At 42.1% G+C, this 19709-nt stretch overlaps 1 protein-coding gene across 28 annotated transcripts in view; it reads right to left on the bottom strand.

Annotated features, from left to right (window-relative positions):
• Nucleotides 1-19709, bottom strand: part of Spop (speckle type BTB/POZ protein) — an 81166-nt gene that overhangs the window by 2409 nt on the left and 59048 nt on the right. For all 28 annotated transcript variants that reach the window (XM_087570732.1, XM_087570720.1, XM_087570734.1 and 25 more), the window contains 8 exon segments: nucleotides 19517-19660; nucleotides 18868-18989; nucleotides 15810-15961; nucleotides 15586-15713; nucleotides 8481-8658; nucleotides 5239-5294; nucleotides 4591-4713; nucleotides 504-646 (listed from right to left, as the gene is read on the bottom strand). In XM_087570732.1, coding sequence (XP_087426858.1) covers nucleotides 504-646; nucleotides 4591-4713; nucleotides 5239-5294; nucleotides 8481-8658; nucleotides 15586-15713; nucleotides 15810-15961; nucleotides 18868-18989; nucleotides 19517-19594 — 980 coding nt within the window. In that variant the 5' untranslated portion in view covers nucleotides 19595-19660.

Raw genomic sequence — 19709 nt, 5'->3', positions numbered from 1 at the left:
GTCCTGGCTCCTTCAGAGTACTCTAGAGAGTACTGTGCTGAGCACCTGCCACTCGGATTAAGTAGCAGATGTGGCAGATGTCTCCTTTTCAGAACAGTCTTTAACAATCAGTTACTGCCTGCCCCTCTCTTTCCCTGGCCCACCAGACGATACAGCATATTTTACTAGCTCATCTTAAGACAGGGGCCTCTACTCTCCTGCAGACTATCTTGGTTTGCCGGTCAAAGTAAGGGAGCTGCTGTCTGTCTAGGGAGCAGACAGCTTTTCCAGGCCAGCTAGTGTCCCTACTCAGTTCCAGCACTGTCTGGAAGGAAGGAGCTTCCCACGTAGAACCTGATCTATGCAAGCAAAACCATTCCTCACACTGTTGAGCTGAATGCAAGATGAAATTTTCTATTTACTACCAAAAGGTTAATGAAGCTGCTTGCTCACTTTACCCACAAATGCAGTCTTTCTTACGTTATCCCAACTGTTCTGAAGGAGGACTCTGAAGATATACTCACTAGTTGATGAAATCCACTGCCTGGGTTTTCAGCTGATCTGCGCTGTGGAGGTCAGCCAGGATGAGAATCTCTGCAGCGTTCTCCACAGAGAGGTTACTGCAGAGGGCATCCTCGCACATGACCTTCAAACGCTCCAGGGCGTACTGTGAAACAAGCAGTGCTGTGGTCAGAGCAGCAATGGGTCAGGGCTGATGCCACTAAAGCCTTCTTCTTAGTTGTGTGGCTGGGAAATTAGGCATCTGAACACAATTGCAGAGTACAGGAAAAGTACCAACACAGTCATAAACACACCACACTCTGAAGGGCAGCTGCTTAAGCCTGAAGTGAAAAGAACTGAAATAATGTGGATAGCCTTGTCTATCAAATTCTAAAGTTCACTTCTTAGGAAATGACAACCAGAGCAGATTTATATCCCAACACTCACTTAGCACCTGCCTTTCTTACACAACCACCACCTACTCGGACAGTGAGGGACTAGCTAGCTGCAAGCCAGCAGGACATTCTACCACAACTTCTGCAGTCCTACCGCTCATAGCTGAAGCACTGTTTTGTTAGGGTGGGGTTCCCTCCCTCCCTCCTCTCCTTCCTTCCTTCCTTCCTTCCTTCCTTCCTTCCTTCCTTCCTTCCTTCCTTCCTTCCTTCGTTTTAGACAGGTTTCTCTGTGTATCCTGGCTGTTCCAGAACTTACTCTGTAGACCAGGCTGGCCTCGAACTCAAGAGATCAGACTGCCTCTGCCTCTCAACTCCCACCACATTTGCCACAGTTCTTTTTTATTTAAACATTGTTACTACCCTGGCAAAATACCCCAATTGACCTATCAAGTTGTGCAAAGGGACCCTGTGGTGGCTTTCACCAGCATCGCTGACACATATTGTTCCTGAGTGAGTGTGAGCCAAGGGCTCAAGTCTTATTTTATTGTGGTTGAGGTTAAGATTCTGAGGGTAAAAAGGACAAAGCAGAGATCCTGGTTCCAATTTCAGTTTAAACACTCCCATTTTCTAAATAAACAGCACACACATTCTGGAAGCAGAAGGTCTAGGTCGATGCTGGTGCGCTGATCCAACTGATTAGGTCTGATGACCCTTGGTTACCAGCTCTTTACCATAGCACAAACTTCCAGAGGAATAAAGAAGGCATGAAATAAAATGCCATTAATTAGTTCACAGGAGAAGCGTTGCTATGAGGCTTTCCAGAGTCTCTCTAGGCCTCTACCTTCAGGGTCTCAGAATTCATGACACGATGCCCCTCCAGGCTGAATTATGGCAATCAAACCACTACAATTTTATTATGAATTTCAGTCAAGGAGGCAAACCTGCTCGCACTGTGATCTCCTAGAGCAAAAAGGAGTTTTATTGGTTTTGGTGTCACTTTAATTTCTTGCATTTAAGTAACCAGAAGACAGTTTCCATGGAAAAGGGAAATGACACTAGATAAGCGAGAAATGACAGTGCTGGGAGGGGCTGAGGAAATCATGGTCAGCCTTTCTACAGGGCCACGGGGACTGTCCCTCTTATCTTTCTTTACACATTCTTTTAAAAGGACTTCTGCTGTGAATAGCTCTGATCCCGCCTGCACAATTAGACAAAAGTAGCCACTCATGTCTCTTGGGGGACAAAGTTTTTTTCTTAATTATGCTTCTGAAAGCCTTGCCTAATGGCAGTGCTTACTCGGGAGATTGGAACTCTGTCTCTCAGGCCTGGCCAGCGTGTTTTGTTTTGTTTTTAGTCTAATTACACATGTCCCCAGGAGATTGGTAAGGCTCAGAAGAAGCTGTTTCAGCCTCCTGGGTAAATTCAAGATGTTCAGATCCTTCCACGAAGGATTTTTCACTGTTTTCCTAAGTTCACAGAGAGGTACAAAGGTAAAGCATGCTTTCAACAGGCCTGGAGCAAAAGCACCCCATGGGAAATTCTGAGGGAAGTTGAAAATGCACCCATTAGCTGCCGACACCTACTTCCCTACCCGCTACCCCCAAGATACGGCTTCTCTGTGTAGCCGTAACTGTCCTGGAACTGGCTCTGTAGATCATCCTGGCCTCAAACTCACCTACTGCTTATCTCTGCCTCCTCAGTGCTAGGATTAAAGGTGTCTGCCACCACCACCTGGCGACTTCTCATTCATACATTTATAGGACTGCTGGACTCAACTACTTTCTTTTTTAAAATCAGAAGGAAACATGGTGCACTGAAAACTCCACCCTCGAGCAGCAGTTCAGCCTGATTCCCTTGCTCCCTGACCTGATGAAAACCCAGAGATACAGAAGTTCTAACTTCAGTTCTAAGGATGTAAAGCTTTGATCCTCAGTATTTTTGTCTAAAATATGAACTTTCTTTACAGTACTCATCACCCTTATATGACTTCAAAGATAAGAGAATACAGACCTGAGATGTATAAGCACAAATGACTACTTCACTGGATACTAGCGGCAGGTCAGACAGAACCACAGCTACTCTATGAGACAGGCTTGGGCACACACAGCTAACCCCTAATACTCAGGACCTAAGCAGGATGACTGTGAGGTCAAAAGTCAGCCTGGGCTATAGAGCAAGCCCCAGTCTCAAATAAAATGAGCAGTGGGCAGTGCTAATTCTACACAGCTGAAGGTTAATACTTTCTTATTGCTTTTAATGAAACTAAGTTTCTCCTAGTCAGAAACGAGGCTGACTGGAAGAGTGTGGCATTTTCTTTTTTTTTTTTTTCTTTTTTTTTTTTTTCGGAGCTGGGGACCGAACCCAGGGCCTTGCGCTTGCTAGGCAAGCGCTCTACCACTGAACTAACTCCCCAGCCCCGAGTGTGGCATTTTCACGTTGCTAACTATTAGTCAAGTCTTAAAAGGCAGTAAGAATAGAGTTACTCTCTCAATCCTCACCAACAGAAACAATTGGGTCTGGTCTATATGCTCCAAAATGCTGACCAACACAGAAAACCTCTGTTGTGTATTTAGGCACCATCTTCTGTCCTTAGAAGAAGTCAATTTTCCAGAACAAACTCTAGAGAGGCTCTGGTGCTCTTGGTTATAGGAACTTTTTCTTTAGAAAAGTACCAGAACTCAGAACACAACAGAAAGAGGCAGTGCTCCCAGCACAGCATCTGCTTTCTCTGAGGTCTGTTGACAGCAGTAAGCAAGCTCTTCTAACCGTTTACATCAACTGCCCCTGCCCAACATATAGGAACACTTCTACAGGGCAAATGTCAATCACATCGTCCAGCTTATAACTGGTACTGCATAGGCCCCAGGACACAGGTGGCCTCCGGGCTCCAGCTGATGTAGCTTTACAGTGGAAGTCAGTTCCCACTGTGTCCTCAGGTCCTCTAGCCAGACATGATTCTTGAGAAAAATGCTTCGGGTTAACCCTAATTAGGACAGGGTTCCTCTGTGTAGCCTTCGCTGCCTTGGAACTAGCTCTGTAGACCAGGCTGTCCTCCAACTCACAGAGATCTATCTGCCTCTGCTTCCTGAGTTCTGGGATTAAAGTGTGTACCATTACCACCTGGCTATTTTCTCTCTCAAAATTACATTTATTTGGGGCTGAAAAGACGACTTAGTGATTAAGAACACTGGTTGCTCTTCCAAAGAACTTGAGCTTAATCCTAGGCACCCACATAACAGCTCAAATGCCAGGTGGTGATGTGCACACCGTGAGGGGCAGAGGTAGGCAGACCTTTGAGTTTACAGTGAGAGTTCTAGGAAAGTCAGGGTTACACAGAAAAGCCCTGTTTCAAACAAAACAAAACAAAACAAAACAAAACAAAACAACAACAACAACAAAAAAAACCCACAAAAAATAAAATTTAAAAAACCACATCTACTTACTTAATTCTTGACAGGGTTAAATTTCAGGTAGAACAAGAAGAGGGGTGAATATCAAACACACTCTTCTTTTCCATAGTTAAGGTGACCCTGAGAGTTTACCATATCGAGCAGGATACTTTTAGTACCAAAAGGTTACTACTGTGTTGGAACAATGTATTGCCTAAATTAAGATATATGTATGTTTACTTCACCCATACTAACACATACGCCCTTTCACAAAACTGAAGAGGTCACAATAAGACCTGGTCTTAGAACTATTTTTCTGTTCTTACCTTGTCAGCAGCTGCCAGCAAATCATCAGCCATTTTGTCAAGGTTTGGTGCCTTCCCCGTGTAGATGAAGCACATCATTTCCTTAAAAACTTCAGGTTCTACATCGTTAATTTCAACCCGATTCTATGCCAGAAAAGCCAAAAATGAGAATGAACCATCCTAACAGAACAAAATTCCTAAACTATATTCATGATTTTAAGTTCTGGTGAAGAAAGAAACTTGTATAGTTAAACCTAAAACCATGGGTAGAAAATGCCTCCTCCCTCCCTCCCTCCCCCCTCTCTCTCACTCACTACAGTAGCTTTCCTCCCATCATTGTATACTACCTTTATTTTCTCAAACAGTAACAAAACAACTACTAAAATGTGTGATTGGTTTTTTTTTAAATCTCTGGACTTTCTAGTATCTTTAATCCAAACTGTTCAGATGACCTGCTCAGCAAGTACGTCTCCGTCACCTGGGACACTTCAGATCACCTCTCTGTTCTCAGAAGGTGTCTGTTCAAGAAACTGTATTTTAATAACACAGCAAGAAAAAAAAAAAAAAACACAGCAAGAGAAAGATAATTAGGAAAATAAGCCTGCCAGAGTGGTAAGGTCTGACTTTAATCACCCGGTTAAAAAGATGCACATGCATCCGGGTACACACCTTTTTGCTCTCCTCCATTTCATGTTCAAACATGGCACTGAAAACTGGAGACCGAGCTACAACATGAGAGGGAACAATAAGGTTATCACGTGGGAATTGCTCAACTGTCCCAGTAATAATGAAGATCTTTGTTCTTCCTATCCCATTTCCAAGGATATGCTCTAATCATATCAGAATTATAAAACATATGCTTTCAAAACATTCATTGGCTCTATTTTAATCATCTACATTTTACAGAAATTATTTATCTGTGTAGGACAACAAGGGCATATGGGCTACCTGTATAGACACTGAAATTCCAACGGAAGGAAGGTATCCTATGGTCTACTACTTGGCTGTCTGGCTGGAACAAGGGCACCTCTAGAGAGACCACACAGTGAATGAGAAGGTCCAGAGGTGGGCTCAATGGCATGTGCCAACTTGGTGATGAGCCCTTTGGTAAGCTGTCTCTTCCTCCAGCTATGTGTTCTCAATGAAGGTGGTACTGTCCCCAAAAGGCTGTAGAAACCTTAGATTAAGTATAATGGTTTATGGCCCTTCAAAGCTCCCTGTATTTGGTAAAACCATCTCCCTTAGCGTTTAATTTCTTTCATTATGGAGAATTCGGTTTTCCTTTTAGAAATGGGAATGAAGAAAACAAATCAAGAAACAGAGTCCATGAACATTCTATGAACACTTATGAAAACAACACACACACACACACACACACACACACACACACACACACACACACACAATTTACTTTCAACCATGAAGAGTAATAAAATGACTAAGAACTCAAAAGTTTTCATGTTTCTGAGTAAATCAGGGTTGGAGTCCCGGTTGAAACTCCCAGTCCAATACCTAAGAGTGGAAGAGCGATGGAAAGAGTAGGAAGGTGCAGGGACCTGGGACTTCTGGCCTGTAGTTTATGTCAGAAAGAACTAATTTTAGCCCTGTCATTTTCTAACCATTTCCTCTGAGCCCCTCCCCCCTTTTTTAAATTAACCAGCCATAGTAGTGTTTACTTGTAAGGCAGAAGAATTCTACACATGAGATCAGCCTGGGTTATATAGCAGAAATTTCTCCTCACTTTTTCAGATTTCAAATGTGAACATCATTATTTTAATCTATTTCAGAAGGTTATCTCTATGTTCTTATCTCAGAAGAGTTATAGGCTATACGGTACTTACAAGCTGGTACTTCGATATAGGGGGTGCACATCAGCAGGCAGGGCTTAGAAAGTCATCAGTAGACAGACTGCAGCTGATGCAATGGGAACAGAATCACCAGAGAACAGAGGGAACACTGAAGCAGACCCTTAGGGCTGGCTGATGTCTGAAGGGACAGGTGAGGGAGAGGGAGGAAGCCACACAGTAGAAATAGCTGGAGCAAGCAGGAGCGACAGCTCAGGGATGGAGTGCTTGCCAAGCATACATGGGGCCTAGGGTTCGATTTTCTGAGCCATAAAGGGAAAGAACAAGATAGTTGAAGACCTGAGAAAAAACTGGAGCATGGAGTCAACTAGCACATGATTGAGCCTCTCAAACTTAGAAGCTAGCAGGTCATTCATCTAACTTTGGAAAATTGCTTTTCTGGCAAGGAGGTGAACTGAGGACATTGTGGGGAAAGGAAGTAGACAGTGAATGTGCTACCTCAGAGTGTGTGGGGAGAAAGGGAGCACATACACTGAGAGAACGAGGTTTCTGGGAAGGCAGGACAAGTTCAGAGAGCCGAAGTATTCAAAACAATCGATTCTGCAGATGAGCAATAACTCCTTGCCAATGAGAAGGCAGGTGACAACAGCAGGCATCAAGGCTGTTCTTACAAAAGGGCGTCATAGAAGGCAAGGGTATCCTTTAGGAGTTAGAGGAGGTTAGAGAGGAAAGGCTGAAGTCTGAAATATCTACTGTTGGGGGCGGGGAAAGGAAGCTGACTACATCTACAGAAAGATACATGGGGTGGGTAGGAAGGCTGAGGAGACAGCTCAGAGGATAAGGGCTTGCTGTACAAGCAGAAGGACCTGAGTTCAGATCTCAAGCACCCACTTAATAACCAGGTATGTATCCATAACTCCTGAACTAAGTGAGGACACGGGAGGGATACGAATGGATCCCTAGACCTCACTGGTGAGTCAGTAGTGTAAAAACAGTGAGCTTTATGTCAAAAAGTAAAGTAGAGAGTCACAAAAGAAGACATTCAACCTCTGACCTCTCACATACATACAAAGTACATGTACTTGCATAGACATGCACAAATACATGTTTGTACCACATACACAAACAAGAAACAAACATTAAAAGGGAGGAGGGCTTGGGGGAAGCAAGCATGTTGAGGGTCTCGCTATACAGGTAGATATTAGCCTAAGTTACTCCCTTCCTTCAGCACTGACAATACCACCTAGCTGAGGCAGAGAAAGGAAAGCTGTCACATGGGACAGGCTGAGCTCATCTCAAGTGTGTACTTTAGAATGATGGAGCTGAGTGAGACATCTCAGCAGAGGAGCCTTGGGAAATCGTTTACTTGGAGAGTCACTTGATACTCTGACATGTTCTATGGTGTGCAGAGCAGTGTGTGGCTACAGCTCTGCTTTTCTATAAGGTGAAGTCAGCCCTCGCTCAGTTCTTCCTTGGGGTGAGTCTTTCTGGTTTTAAAGATCAAGAACCTGACGAACAAGAGCTGATCCTCAGTAGCACGGTCCCGTTCTTCTTGTATGTTACAGTGGAAGGATGGCTTCACCATTCTGAGAGGCCTAGGTGTCAGCCTGACAGTACTTAGTCCCAGAACAGAATGCTCTCTATCACATCCAAAGCCCAGCTAGCAGCTACTACTTGCTCTTAGGTACTCCAAGAGCTACTTTCCCAGTGCAAAGACATATAGTACCTTTGTATGACCACCATTTATATTTTTGAAATAGTACCCAAGACCACTTGAGATAAACCAGAAATGCCATTTTTATGAAGAGTAGCACTTTTGGTATTTTAGAATATAAAATACCGAATGGTGGCATATACCCATTACTCCGGCATTGGGGACTGGAAGTGGGGTGGGAGCTGAGAATTGAAGTTTGAGGACAGTCTGAGCTAACAATAAGTTCTAGGTCCACATAAACTGTAAAGTGAGTCCCTATCTCAAAACACCAAAATGAAAATGAATTTTAAAAATGCATTTAGGTACAGAGTTCAAAAGTTGAAGTTATTCCAAAAGGCAATTTGGTAGCCACTGAATCAAAATTATAAAGTGAATCATGAATAAACACCAACCTGCTAAGATAGCCTTGTGAGCCTGGAATTCTTGGCCAGCCACACACAAGCAGCAGTCTGTGAATCGAGAGTTCTCCCACAGCCCTCCTAACTCGTCAGCCAACCGGCATTCAGGGACCTTTACCATGTTCATAGTGTTCTGCCCAGAGATATTGACAGAGTCTTGGACTACACTCACCTGTGAGATAGGGAGACAGAAACAAAGCTTTTGTTACCAGCAGGTGGAGAGAGGACTTCTACCTTAGTGCCACACATATTTAGATACCACATTTTCTTGAAATTACCTCGACAAATCAAGACTTTCTCCTTTGGCTTAATTGTCTCCCTATTTATCACAAACACACCTTTCATACCACACCTTAGGACAGTGACAGCCTCACAGAACAAGTTCTCTTACAGTTTCTAATGAGTCCCATCCCTTGCAAACTCAAGCACAGCTCCCAAGGAGAAACTGACAAGAACAAATGCTAAATTTCAAGTATTCCCCTTCTCCTACCTTAAAAGAAAGCTTACATATTAGAGTCGCTGTAGAAGTCATCATATAAAACTCTAAACCGGGGTTGGGGATTTAGCTCAGTGGTAGAGCACTTGCCTAGTAAGCACAAGGCCCTGGGTTCGGTCCCCAGCTCCGAAAAAAAGAATAAAAAAAAAAAAAAAAAACAACAAAAAACTCTAAACCATTTCACTTACTTCAGTTAGGTCGGGAAACACTGATAAATTATAGTTTCTATAGAGCTAGGTAAGTAACTGGTATTTCTCAAAGACATTTGATTAATGAATATGATGGGCCAATTCCCATAAGGACTGAGCTAGAAAGGCCTTCCAGTAGGGATAGCTGGGTGAGTATGCCGTAAGTTTTACACCTGAACTCCATCATCTGTGACAATGACATTCAAGATGACTAACTTCAGTTTACACATGCCTGGAATAGAACGATAGTGCCAATTGCATGAAAAGCTCCAACTTTCCACTCTGCCTTCAGTAGCATGTAACAACTAGTTGAATTAGTTCAATCTAGATAGAAACCAAGCTAAATTTAGAGATGAGTTTGTGAAAAGTCAGGTGTTAGGATATCAATTACAAGGATTTAGAAACCACATTAACATTATAAAATATGCTAGCCACCAAACAAAAAATAAGCAGCCATGCACCCAACAACATGCAGCTTTTTCTCCTACAACCACACATCATGTTAGAAAAGTTAAGTCTAAGCAGAACTCAAGCCCCGAGAATCAACTCCCTGTTCCTCTGCTAAGAGTCTGATGAGAAAGACAGTTTAAGAACATCCTTGATGACCCAGATTTCTTTTGACCTTCAAGATGCAAGTCATTCTTTAGCTGCAGTCATAAACCCAGAGGCAAAGTTAATGCTTGATCGAAATGACCTATACTACCTTCTTGTAAGAGTGAGATATTTACTACCAGGTCAAGAAATGTACTCATTTCTTTAAAACAAGCTGTTAGGATCTTGTACAAGGAGGGAGTCAAGTTAATCAATTATGAATGTGCTCAGCATTAGAGCACATTTATCAGCAACAGTTTATAAACAATATTTTAATAGCCCAGAACCCAGCACAAACCACCCCACAGATATCCTCTTTTGTCCTTTGTAAGATTTCTAATTTGGTTCAACTGTTTTCTCAAATTAGCACCCTCATTTCTTTGATAGAATATTAACAGTAAAAGAGAAAGTTGTCTGTTCCCAGTTATAGTTCTAAATACTGATTTAAAAAAAAAAAAAAAAGGAAAAGACCAATTAAATCCAACTTCCTCATAGGGAAAGGCAGGAATCCCCAGGGATGGCCAATGAAGGGAATAGAGAAAGCTTTTGGCACTATGTTTCTAGTTTGAATTAAACCAGGCTGACAGGAGCCCAAAATCATTAACACTTAATAGCAATTGAGTAGACTGGGTAAAATGAATTGGCAAAAGCTAAGCTGAGTTTCAAATGAACTATGGTTACCAGTGGACTTTCTGCTGGCTAGATACATGCTTGGCAATGAGTGGGGCCCAAAGTCTATGACACCTCTCAGGAGGGCAATTCTTCTCTCTGGACACAGACAGGGACACAGCAGGAAGGAGAATGTACCTTTACGGTCTGAGCCAGGCTTGTTCTGTAGATATATGGATGCCTGGATTCTCTAGAGCTCTGAATGTCTGGCACCTCTTACCAACATTAAGTTCGCTTAATTAAAAATAAATTTTAAATGGCACTCACAAATGAGTCTTCAGAGCCCAAACTTTTAACTTAGAGAGGGATTGTTTTCCTCTGCAAATGATGATGCTAAAATGAGACCATTTTGAGAAGAACGAAAGATGTTTTTATGCCTATAAAGTTGACTACAGAGACTCATTCAGAACTGCAGCTGTGAGGATGACGTGTCTGTGACATTTATGTCGTCTTATAAATGAATGCATGAAAATGTCTCAGGAAGGCTGTATAATCTCCTAAGCTCCAACTTCTTAAGGAGGGTCTCGTTTTTTACATTTAATTTTTTTAAATTTATTTATATATTTATTTATTATGTATTCTGTCTGCATATATGCCTGTAAGCCAGGAGAGGGCATCAGATCTCATTACAGATGGTTGTGAGCCACCATGTGGTTGCTGGGAATTGAACTCAGGACCTCTGGAAGAGCAGCTGGGTGCTCTTAACCACTGAGCCATCTCTCCAGCCCCAAGGGTCTCACTTTTAAAGTCAACTTCTCTTCCCCACCCCACGCCCCTCTGGTTTTTCAAAGACAGGGTTTCTCTGTGTAGCCCTGGCTGTCTTGAAACTGGCTCTGTAGATCAGGCTGGCCTCAAATTCAGAGATCCTGCCTATGCTTGCTGAGTATGGGATTAAAGGAATGTGCTAACATGCCTGGCTTCAACTTCTCTTTTGTAAAACAGGAAATTTATTTTAAAAGGAAATTTCATGAATGACTAAGGCTGTCCAGTATTGTATATTCACCCACATAAGAAGGAAATCCACAGAAACATTCAGCACCTATTAATAACTAAGGACTGCCAAATCTTGTACACTCATCTCCGTAAAAAGGAAAATCCATGAAAAATACTCTAGTGCCTATATAATAATTAAAAATTGAAAGAATAGGGGCTAGAGAGAAGGCTCAGTGGTTAAGAGCTCTTCCAGAGGCCCTGAGTTCAATTCCCAGCAACCACATGGTGGCTCACAATCATCTGTAGTGGGATCAGATGCCCTCTTCCGGTATGTCTGAAGAAAGTCACAATGTACCCCTATGCATTAAAAAAAGAAATTGAAAAATATTTTAAAAATTGAAAAAATAAGAAAACACCACACTGTTTATAGTGTAGCACATCATTCAAAGCAACACCAGCAACAACCTGAATGTCAGTAAGAGAAAAAACAGTACAACCATAAAACACCCCCACTAAAAATAATAATAATAATAATACAAAGTATACATCTTAGAAACAATATTATATAAAGAAAGCAAGTCCTAAATGACCAAAGTCCATGTCTTATGAGTTTTATAAAGCTCAAAACCAAGTAAATCTGAAGACGGTATCGTTGAGGGAACAGCACACACAGGTTACCTTCAAGTGAGGATGTGTGCTTATTATCAACATAGTTTATAACCTACAAAGACACTGCATATCAAGCTAACATCTTCATAGGTCAAGAACAAACTGGTTGTTTTGTACAGTGCAACTAATGCATACCAACAACTCACTAATAAAAGGAAAAAAAAGAAAAGACATATTTATTTAAAATTAAGTAAAAATACATATTCTCAAGTGTCAAAGGAATATTCTATGCATGAGAATGAAAAGTTATGTTTTAGAAGCATAAATGTCTGGCTATTTTATAAGTGGTATTTCATATGGTGTTTCCTACTTCATTTTTTTTTTTTTTTGGTTCTTTTTTTTCGGAGCTGGGGACCGAACCCAGGGCCTTGAGCTTGCTAGGCAAGTGCTCTACCACTGAGCTGAATCCCCAACCCCTTCCTACTTCATTTTAATACCACCTTACAAAGGGAACTCTCTGACCTTCATAGGCCATGAAGGGGAAATCCACACATCTTCACTGCTAACGAGTATTAGTTCTCAATATAAGTAACTAGAAAGGGTTAACGGAAGCTGAACATTTTTACGAAGCTTTTCTATGGCCCAAATTATTAAGGAGGAAATTAAAAATATAATTTAAACATGCTTTTTATGTCCTCCCTTTCATTACCAAAGTAAATTCTCTGTTAAGAAAACTTGGGAGAGCCCTTGCTCTCTTAACTGAATGGCATTCAGTTTCCCTGAATTCAACAGGCAAGAAGTGGGAAATGAAGAACTGACATGGCCTTGACATGAATTTGCTGGACAACGTTAGGAAAAATTACCTGACCTCCCAAGATACTACTTTCTCTCTGTATAACAAGAAATGAGGAAAACAGATCTGAGTTCTAAAGACTGTGATAAGGGATGATACAAGAAATGCTTAGAAATCACTTCTAAGTCTGTTAATGAAACAAAATCAATTTGGAAGGATTGACATATTTCCTAATAGACAAAAATCACAGAGATCTAAAAATGAACCCTGTGTGGCACATTAAAAACAAGCCCACCCACTGGTACACTCAGTTTATAATCTAACTGAAATGTTCAGTAGCAGTAACACCACTGAGATAAAGGCCAAATGAACACATGCGTGGGCCTCAGTCCTTAACTTCAGGGTTCCCTTAGGACTGCTGGGTGCACCAGGATCCTTGAAGCAGCCGCACTCAGACAGAAGTATCTAGGCACAGCCTAGCACAGTGGGCATTTGCAACTAAATTTCCATGTGGATATCCTTTTGTGAAAACCCCTAATTAGAAAATAAGTAAAATAGAAAATAAAATATAAACATGAATTAAAATAAACTTGTTTATAAATATCCGCTGATATAGGGGAAAACAGGTCAAAGGAACAGGACTTAAATGGAAAAGGTTTAGCTGTGAAAAGTGCTAAGAACTTGGATGAATTGCAGACATTTTAAAAACCCACACATCCAATACACACCCCCACGCAACCGTCTTGCAGTGTTGAATGCTACTAAGTCCACAGAGAGCCTTGGAACAGGAACGAGTCTCACTAGGCACAAGACCAAGTACGAGAAGCAACACTCGGCACCTGTGGCCAACTGGGAAGTGTGAGTGAACAGATGGCACACCTGGTTCTATGGTGAGAAAGCACGGCATCAGCAGAACTCAGCAGACGTTTCCCTGTTCAACATCTCCTCATCTCCAATGTGTCATCTCACTTCCCTTCTAAGTCAGTAAGGCAAAGCTAAACTTAACCACAGGATTTCTCCTAAGAGAATTTCATATGGGGAAGTGAAGAGAGGATGCTGGAACTTAGCCTCAGACCTAACCATAGGATAAGAGTAACCAAGTAAGGGCAGGCCAAATGGTGACAATCCAGGGGTTAGTGCAGCTAGAACAGTGTGGGGAAACAGGAAGGGGCACATGAGAAAAGCACTGGCCCACAGCAGACCCACAAATGCTACAATATAAGTTGCAGCATTGCCAAAGGTGATCTTTAGAGAAGATTCGCTTCACAGAGGCTTGAAGACTATCTTTCATTTCCAACAAAATTAGAATTTTCCACTGTCTTAAAATTTTTCCTGGAACACAAGTCTTCAGCACTTAGGAGGCTAAGCAGGAAGACAGTAGTGAGCTTGAGCTCATCCTGAGCTACAGAGAAACCTCCTGTAAACAAACAAACAAACAAACAAACAAACAAACAAACACCCCACAAATCCCTAGGACAGGTAACAGGCAAAGATCGAAACTGATGCTATTTATACGACAGCAGTCCTCAAACCAAGCCATATAATATTCCATTGCTCCATTGAGCTAAATGTGGGTGACTTGCAACTAATAAGACTAACATGAAGCTCACATTTCAAGTTCATTAAACATAAAACAACCGCCACATTTCATACACTTAAGTAGATGCTGATACACCACCACTTCATGCAGTTACTCTGCAATTAAAACGGAGAGAGGATGGCTAGTATGCAAACTAAATTTTACCTTTTCAGTGTGCAAAGCTTTCTAAACGTTAGCAGTGTCTGTTACCATCCACAAGCCTGTTACTGCTGGCCGTGCTTCTTTCACAAGAGGGACAAGCTCCTGGACTGCACGGTGTGATACGCCTTTAGAAAGGTCGTTAACTCACAATGTAGAGCTGGCAGCTGGGACTCTTGGCCTGGACTCTGCCTCCTGAAAAGCACGGTGCTTAGGTGCCTCACTCTCAGGAAGCGGTTCCCTGCCTATGAGATATACAGGAACTAACATTCTAGTTTACAGGATAGAACTTGTATTTATTTACCCAAGCTGCATTTCTAATTGTATGGAAAGTGGCATAAAATGGCTACTGCCATATTCAGTACCCCTCTGCATAAAATGGCTACTGCATATTCAGTACTGCCATATTAAGAATCCCCTCTCAATTAGATCTGGGACCAAGGAAGTTTTCTAAGCTTCTCCAAAGGCTCTTAGGCCTCTGGCGAGAGAGACTGACCTTTTGGTCTGATAACATCTACTTCCTCCCCTCTAAGCCTCACGTTTCCACAGCTTTCACCCTAGAAGAAGTGGTCATTCACCTTCCAATGTTGTACTGAGTCCAGCAAGACAAACCATGTACACTCAACTCCTGCAAAGAGCCACTGAATCCAAAGAGCAAAAGAGGAGAGCAAGCAGTAGTTCAACACACCCAAACCCGTCCTTAGAAGGGGCCAGGAAGTTTAAGCAACAGATACCAAGTCGCAGTTGCTGGCCACTGCTCAGCTTCAAGTGTCCGACCTTCCAAACACTATGTGAAAAAGCCCACAAGGTTGTTTTTTTTTAAAGTGAGGATCCTGACTTAAGCAACTGAAAACTGACAGATACAATCTTTGTTCGTATGAACAGTAACAAGTGGGGAGCTCAGGTGCCCAGCAACCTTGAAATCATAAGGCAGTTCAATCAGTCACATAAATAACATTTGTACAGAACCACTTCCCTGGGGGATTTTTCTCATTCCACATCTTTGACACAATACAATTAAGTCTACCAATACACATCAGGTCAGGGAATTGCAAGTCTCAAAGCCGGGCAAAAGGACTCACCTCGCAGAAGAGGGTGAGCTTGTCATCAGGGAGAAGTCCATTGGCCTCGTCCAAGAGAAAATCTCTACGGATGAATTTTTTGAATCCCCAGTCTTTGCCTTGCACGAACCTATAAGCTCGCTGGCTCTCTGGGATAGAAAAGTCATACTTAGTTACACAAAGACCGGCCCAATCCACAGCGTATCAGTGTATGGTGGGACTGATGTGAAGAAGAGAACATTTACCCATAGCTTTGGTTTCTTCTCCCTTGGCATTCAGGATGGAGAACTTGAACTTGGCCCGAACCTCACTCTTTGGACAGCTGACCAACAACAGGTAGAGCGACAGGTAATCTTTGCTTTCCTCATCCAGCCCCTTCGGGTTTACTCGCAAACACCTGCTCACCACACAAAGAGATGTGCATCAAAAGAACCCTTGTGGCTCCTGCAGCCTAGCATGGACATCAGAATCCGGAGAGGAAGATTTGTTTCTGTTGATGCTGTTGTTAGGTTTTGCTTTTTTAAACTCTTAGCTCCTCACCAGGAGACTGACTTAAAAGAATCGAAAACAACTTTTCTACACCATTTGGACCAACTTTTAAAAAACAGACAAGAATCAAGGAGCATTTAATCCCTTACTTCTCTGCCATTTCTTTAATAATTGCCAATTCATTAACCTGTCTCACCCTAAAATATTTAGAGTATTTAAGACTAGTCTGTTTTTCATTCTTCAAACTCAGAAAAGGTAGCCCTTTAATTTTTTTTAAGTCAAAGAGCCTTTCAGTAACACTGTGGGAGAAAAATGTATTCTGGAAAAGTATGCACATGATACATATTCTTTGTTTTTCAAGGCAGGGTTTCTCTGTGTAAATAACCTTGGCTCTCCTAGAACTCACTGTGTAAACCAGGCTGGCCTTGAACTCACAAAGATCTGCCTGTTTCCCTGTTTCTCCTTCTCAAGTGTTGGGATTAAAGACATGTGTTATCACACCTGGCTGATACATACCTTTGTAGGTGTGTGTGTGTGTGTGTGTGTGTGTGTGTGTGTGTGTATGTATGTATGTATGTATGACACACCTGTGGAGACAAAGACATGGGATCCCTCCAGAGCTGGAGTCAAGGAGTTATAAGTTATTCAATGTGTGTTCTAGGAACTAAACTCAGATCCTTTTCAAAAACAGCAAGTATTCTTACCTGTTGAACCACACCTCTAACCCCCAGCAATTATCCTTTAAGATTTAAAATAACAGAGGCATTGTGGAAGAAGCACAGATAAAAGTAAAACTTATTCTATCGGGGAATGTTCCAAGTTTGGCTTCTAAATAAGAGTTTGAGATGCCAATCTGTTAAGGATGATTCAAAACAGAATCTAGACACAGAACTTAACAGGTTCAACTGAGTTAAATTGTAAATGTCATTAGCTAAAATGCATGCAGCTCAGACACTGCTCTGCCACCACAGAACACAAGTCACGTGTATCTTCAGGCCTTGCCGAGGTTGTGCCACGTCTCTCAAACAGGTGGTCTCATCCAGTGCCTCTCTAGGGAGTACAGCTGCTATATATATCACTGTACACGATGCTAGGGAGATTTAGATACATGCCTAGAACAAACATTTCGCTCAGTATATAGTCTGCTACTTAATGTACAAAAGTCAACAAATATTAAATTAATGAACTTTTCAATGGGTTATCGGAGATCAAAGTGGTGGTTCAGAGACAAAATATTTTGATCTTTGCTGGGGACATATGGCTGCAGCCTTAACCACCTGCTCCTATACCTCCAGATGATACTTGGTTTAGAAGGCATTAATCCTCACTCCCACATCATATTCACCTGGCATTAGGCACTACATCAGAGATCCTAGACTTAACCCACTCAGTGCGTGAACAACACACACTGGATTATACAGCCAATTCAGAGGAAGCTCGAAGACTTGTTGGCATGTGGTAGATATACCCATTGTTACTTCAAGCACAGGAAGCTACATTTAAGACATGAAAATGAGGTCTGCAATGTAATAAATATGTCTCCTGGAAGAAGCTTATCTCTACCCTGCCAGTTACAAAGCCAATGAAATCTGCTTTATTGTTTAAAAGTAAGCTATTATTATTTAAGACAGGATCTTATGTGGTTCAGGCTGGCCTCAAACTCCCTATATAGTAAGGGTGACCTTGAACCACTGCCCTGTTCTCCTTTTTGAGAAAGAGTCTCATTATATAACCCAGGCTACCCTGAAACTTGCTATACAGACCAGGCTGGCCTTGAATCCAGAGATCCACCTGTTCCCCACAAGTCCACCTTTCCAGTGTGGGGATGAAAGGCATGCGCCAGCATACACAGCACACCCAGCCTACCCTGCCTACCCTTAAACTCGTGAGAGGTGGAAACCTCTGCCTCTGAGCAATGGGATTCAGGTATCTGCCTCCACACTGCATTTATGAGCTCTGGGGATGGAGTCTAAGTCTTTATATGTGTGCAGAAAAACTTAAAAGTCAAGATTTCAAGTTAAAAAAAAACTTGGCTGTATTGCTAGATGTGATGACACACACCTTTAAATCTCAGCACTCAGGAAGCAGAGGCAGGTGGATCTTTTTGAGTTCAAAGTCAGTCTGGTCTACATGTTGAGTTTCAGGCCAGCCAAAACCATAGTGAGACCACATCTCAAAACAAACAAAGTCACAAAAATTAGACTTTTGCTTTTCTTGAAAAAAAAAAAAAAAAAACAACAACAACAACAAAAAAACAAACCAAAGCAGAAAATCTGATGGTGGCAGTCCCTTCTCCACACAGAGCTCTGGCCAGCCAGAGCAGGGTGGCTGCCAGTCCTTAGTATACTTACGGCAGTGCCGAGAACTCATACATGCTAGGTGAGCACTCTGCTGCTGAGCTACATGTCCAGCCTTTAAAACATTTAAATTATAGTTATTCATTCTTTTGGGTGTCCACAAGTGTATCCATCCATGCCATGGCAGTGGAGGTCAAAGGACGACTTACAGAAACCAGTTCTTTTCCTTGTACGATGTGGGCCCCAGGGATCAAACTTGGATCTTCAGGTAACATCGCTCTCTTTATTCATTTACATTACCCTATACAATTTGAGTTTGACAAATTATACTAAACTCATTAAATTATTTCAACCATTTGTTCTTGAGTACCTGTCGCTTCTGCAACTATTCTAAGCAACGGAAATAAGAAAGGAAGGTCCCTGCCCGTAAGAAGTTACATCCTGTCCATATCCTCTTCAAACCAAGCAAGCAGGTAACTTATAGAAAATGTGTACAACTAGAGGTGTTCTTCCTCACCATTTCAGCTTATCATTGGCTCCTGATGAAAAAGTTGAACTTTTTATGACTTCACCCATTTCCTCCCGGCAAAAACTAAAGTTATTGATGGTCCACATGTAGGAGAACTTCACTACCTTGATCTGTTGATAGAAAATTAGGAAGGCATTAAATAGGATGTGGGCAACCTGGAAAAACAGGCTGAAAAATCAGACAAACATCCTTCCCTTATCCCCACAGGAAGACATCAGTTTATTAAAAGAAATTAAAGAAATCTCAGTGACCTACTGGTTTTTAACCTTTTCAACTTCTGAAAACACTGGCTGTAAGTGAGAAAACCCCAGTCATGGAAAGAACAACGGTAATAACAAAACATGAGCAGGGCAGGGGAAGTCTAAGGCTCTGCAGCCCTAAAGAGCCTGTAATTGAGACTGATGCCATTCCTGGGGCTGTGGATCTCAAACACTGCTCCAAGCTTTAGAACACACCCTATCAGGAGGAGGCAAAGGATCTAGCCCAAGGTTCCCCTTCAACTGCCATGGAAAACCACTGGCCTTGGGGATTCAGATTCTGTCAGAAAAACAAGGCCAACAAGGCCAACAAGAAACCAGGAAACTCAGGTTAGAAAGTGACTGTGCTGCTTTTGCCCAGGAGAGAAACCTGACCTTACCTGTGTATAGCACCAGCTCTCAGCAACAGGACCACTCGACATTTCTGCCGGAGGTGGAGGACTTGGAACCCTTGACATCGCCAGTTTGAAGGTTAAACTGGGTCTCCAAAGTCAGGGGGCAAAGATTTCTGGTCTTTCTTCACCCTGGTAAGATCCAATAATTAAAGACTTATTAGACTTTTTTTTTTTAAAG

The sequence above is a fragment of the Rattus norvegicus genome, chromosome 10 (genome assembly GCF_021556685.1).
Source record: "Rattus norvegicus strain SHRSP/BbbUtx chromosome 10, alternate assembly SHRSP_T2T, whole genome shotgun sequence".
In the NCBI taxonomy this organism is placed as follows: domain Eukaryota; kingdom Metazoa; phylum Chordata; class Mammalia; order Rodentia; family Muridae; genus Rattus; species Rattus norvegicus.
This window is presented reverse-complemented; position numbering and strand designations above follow the sequence as displayed.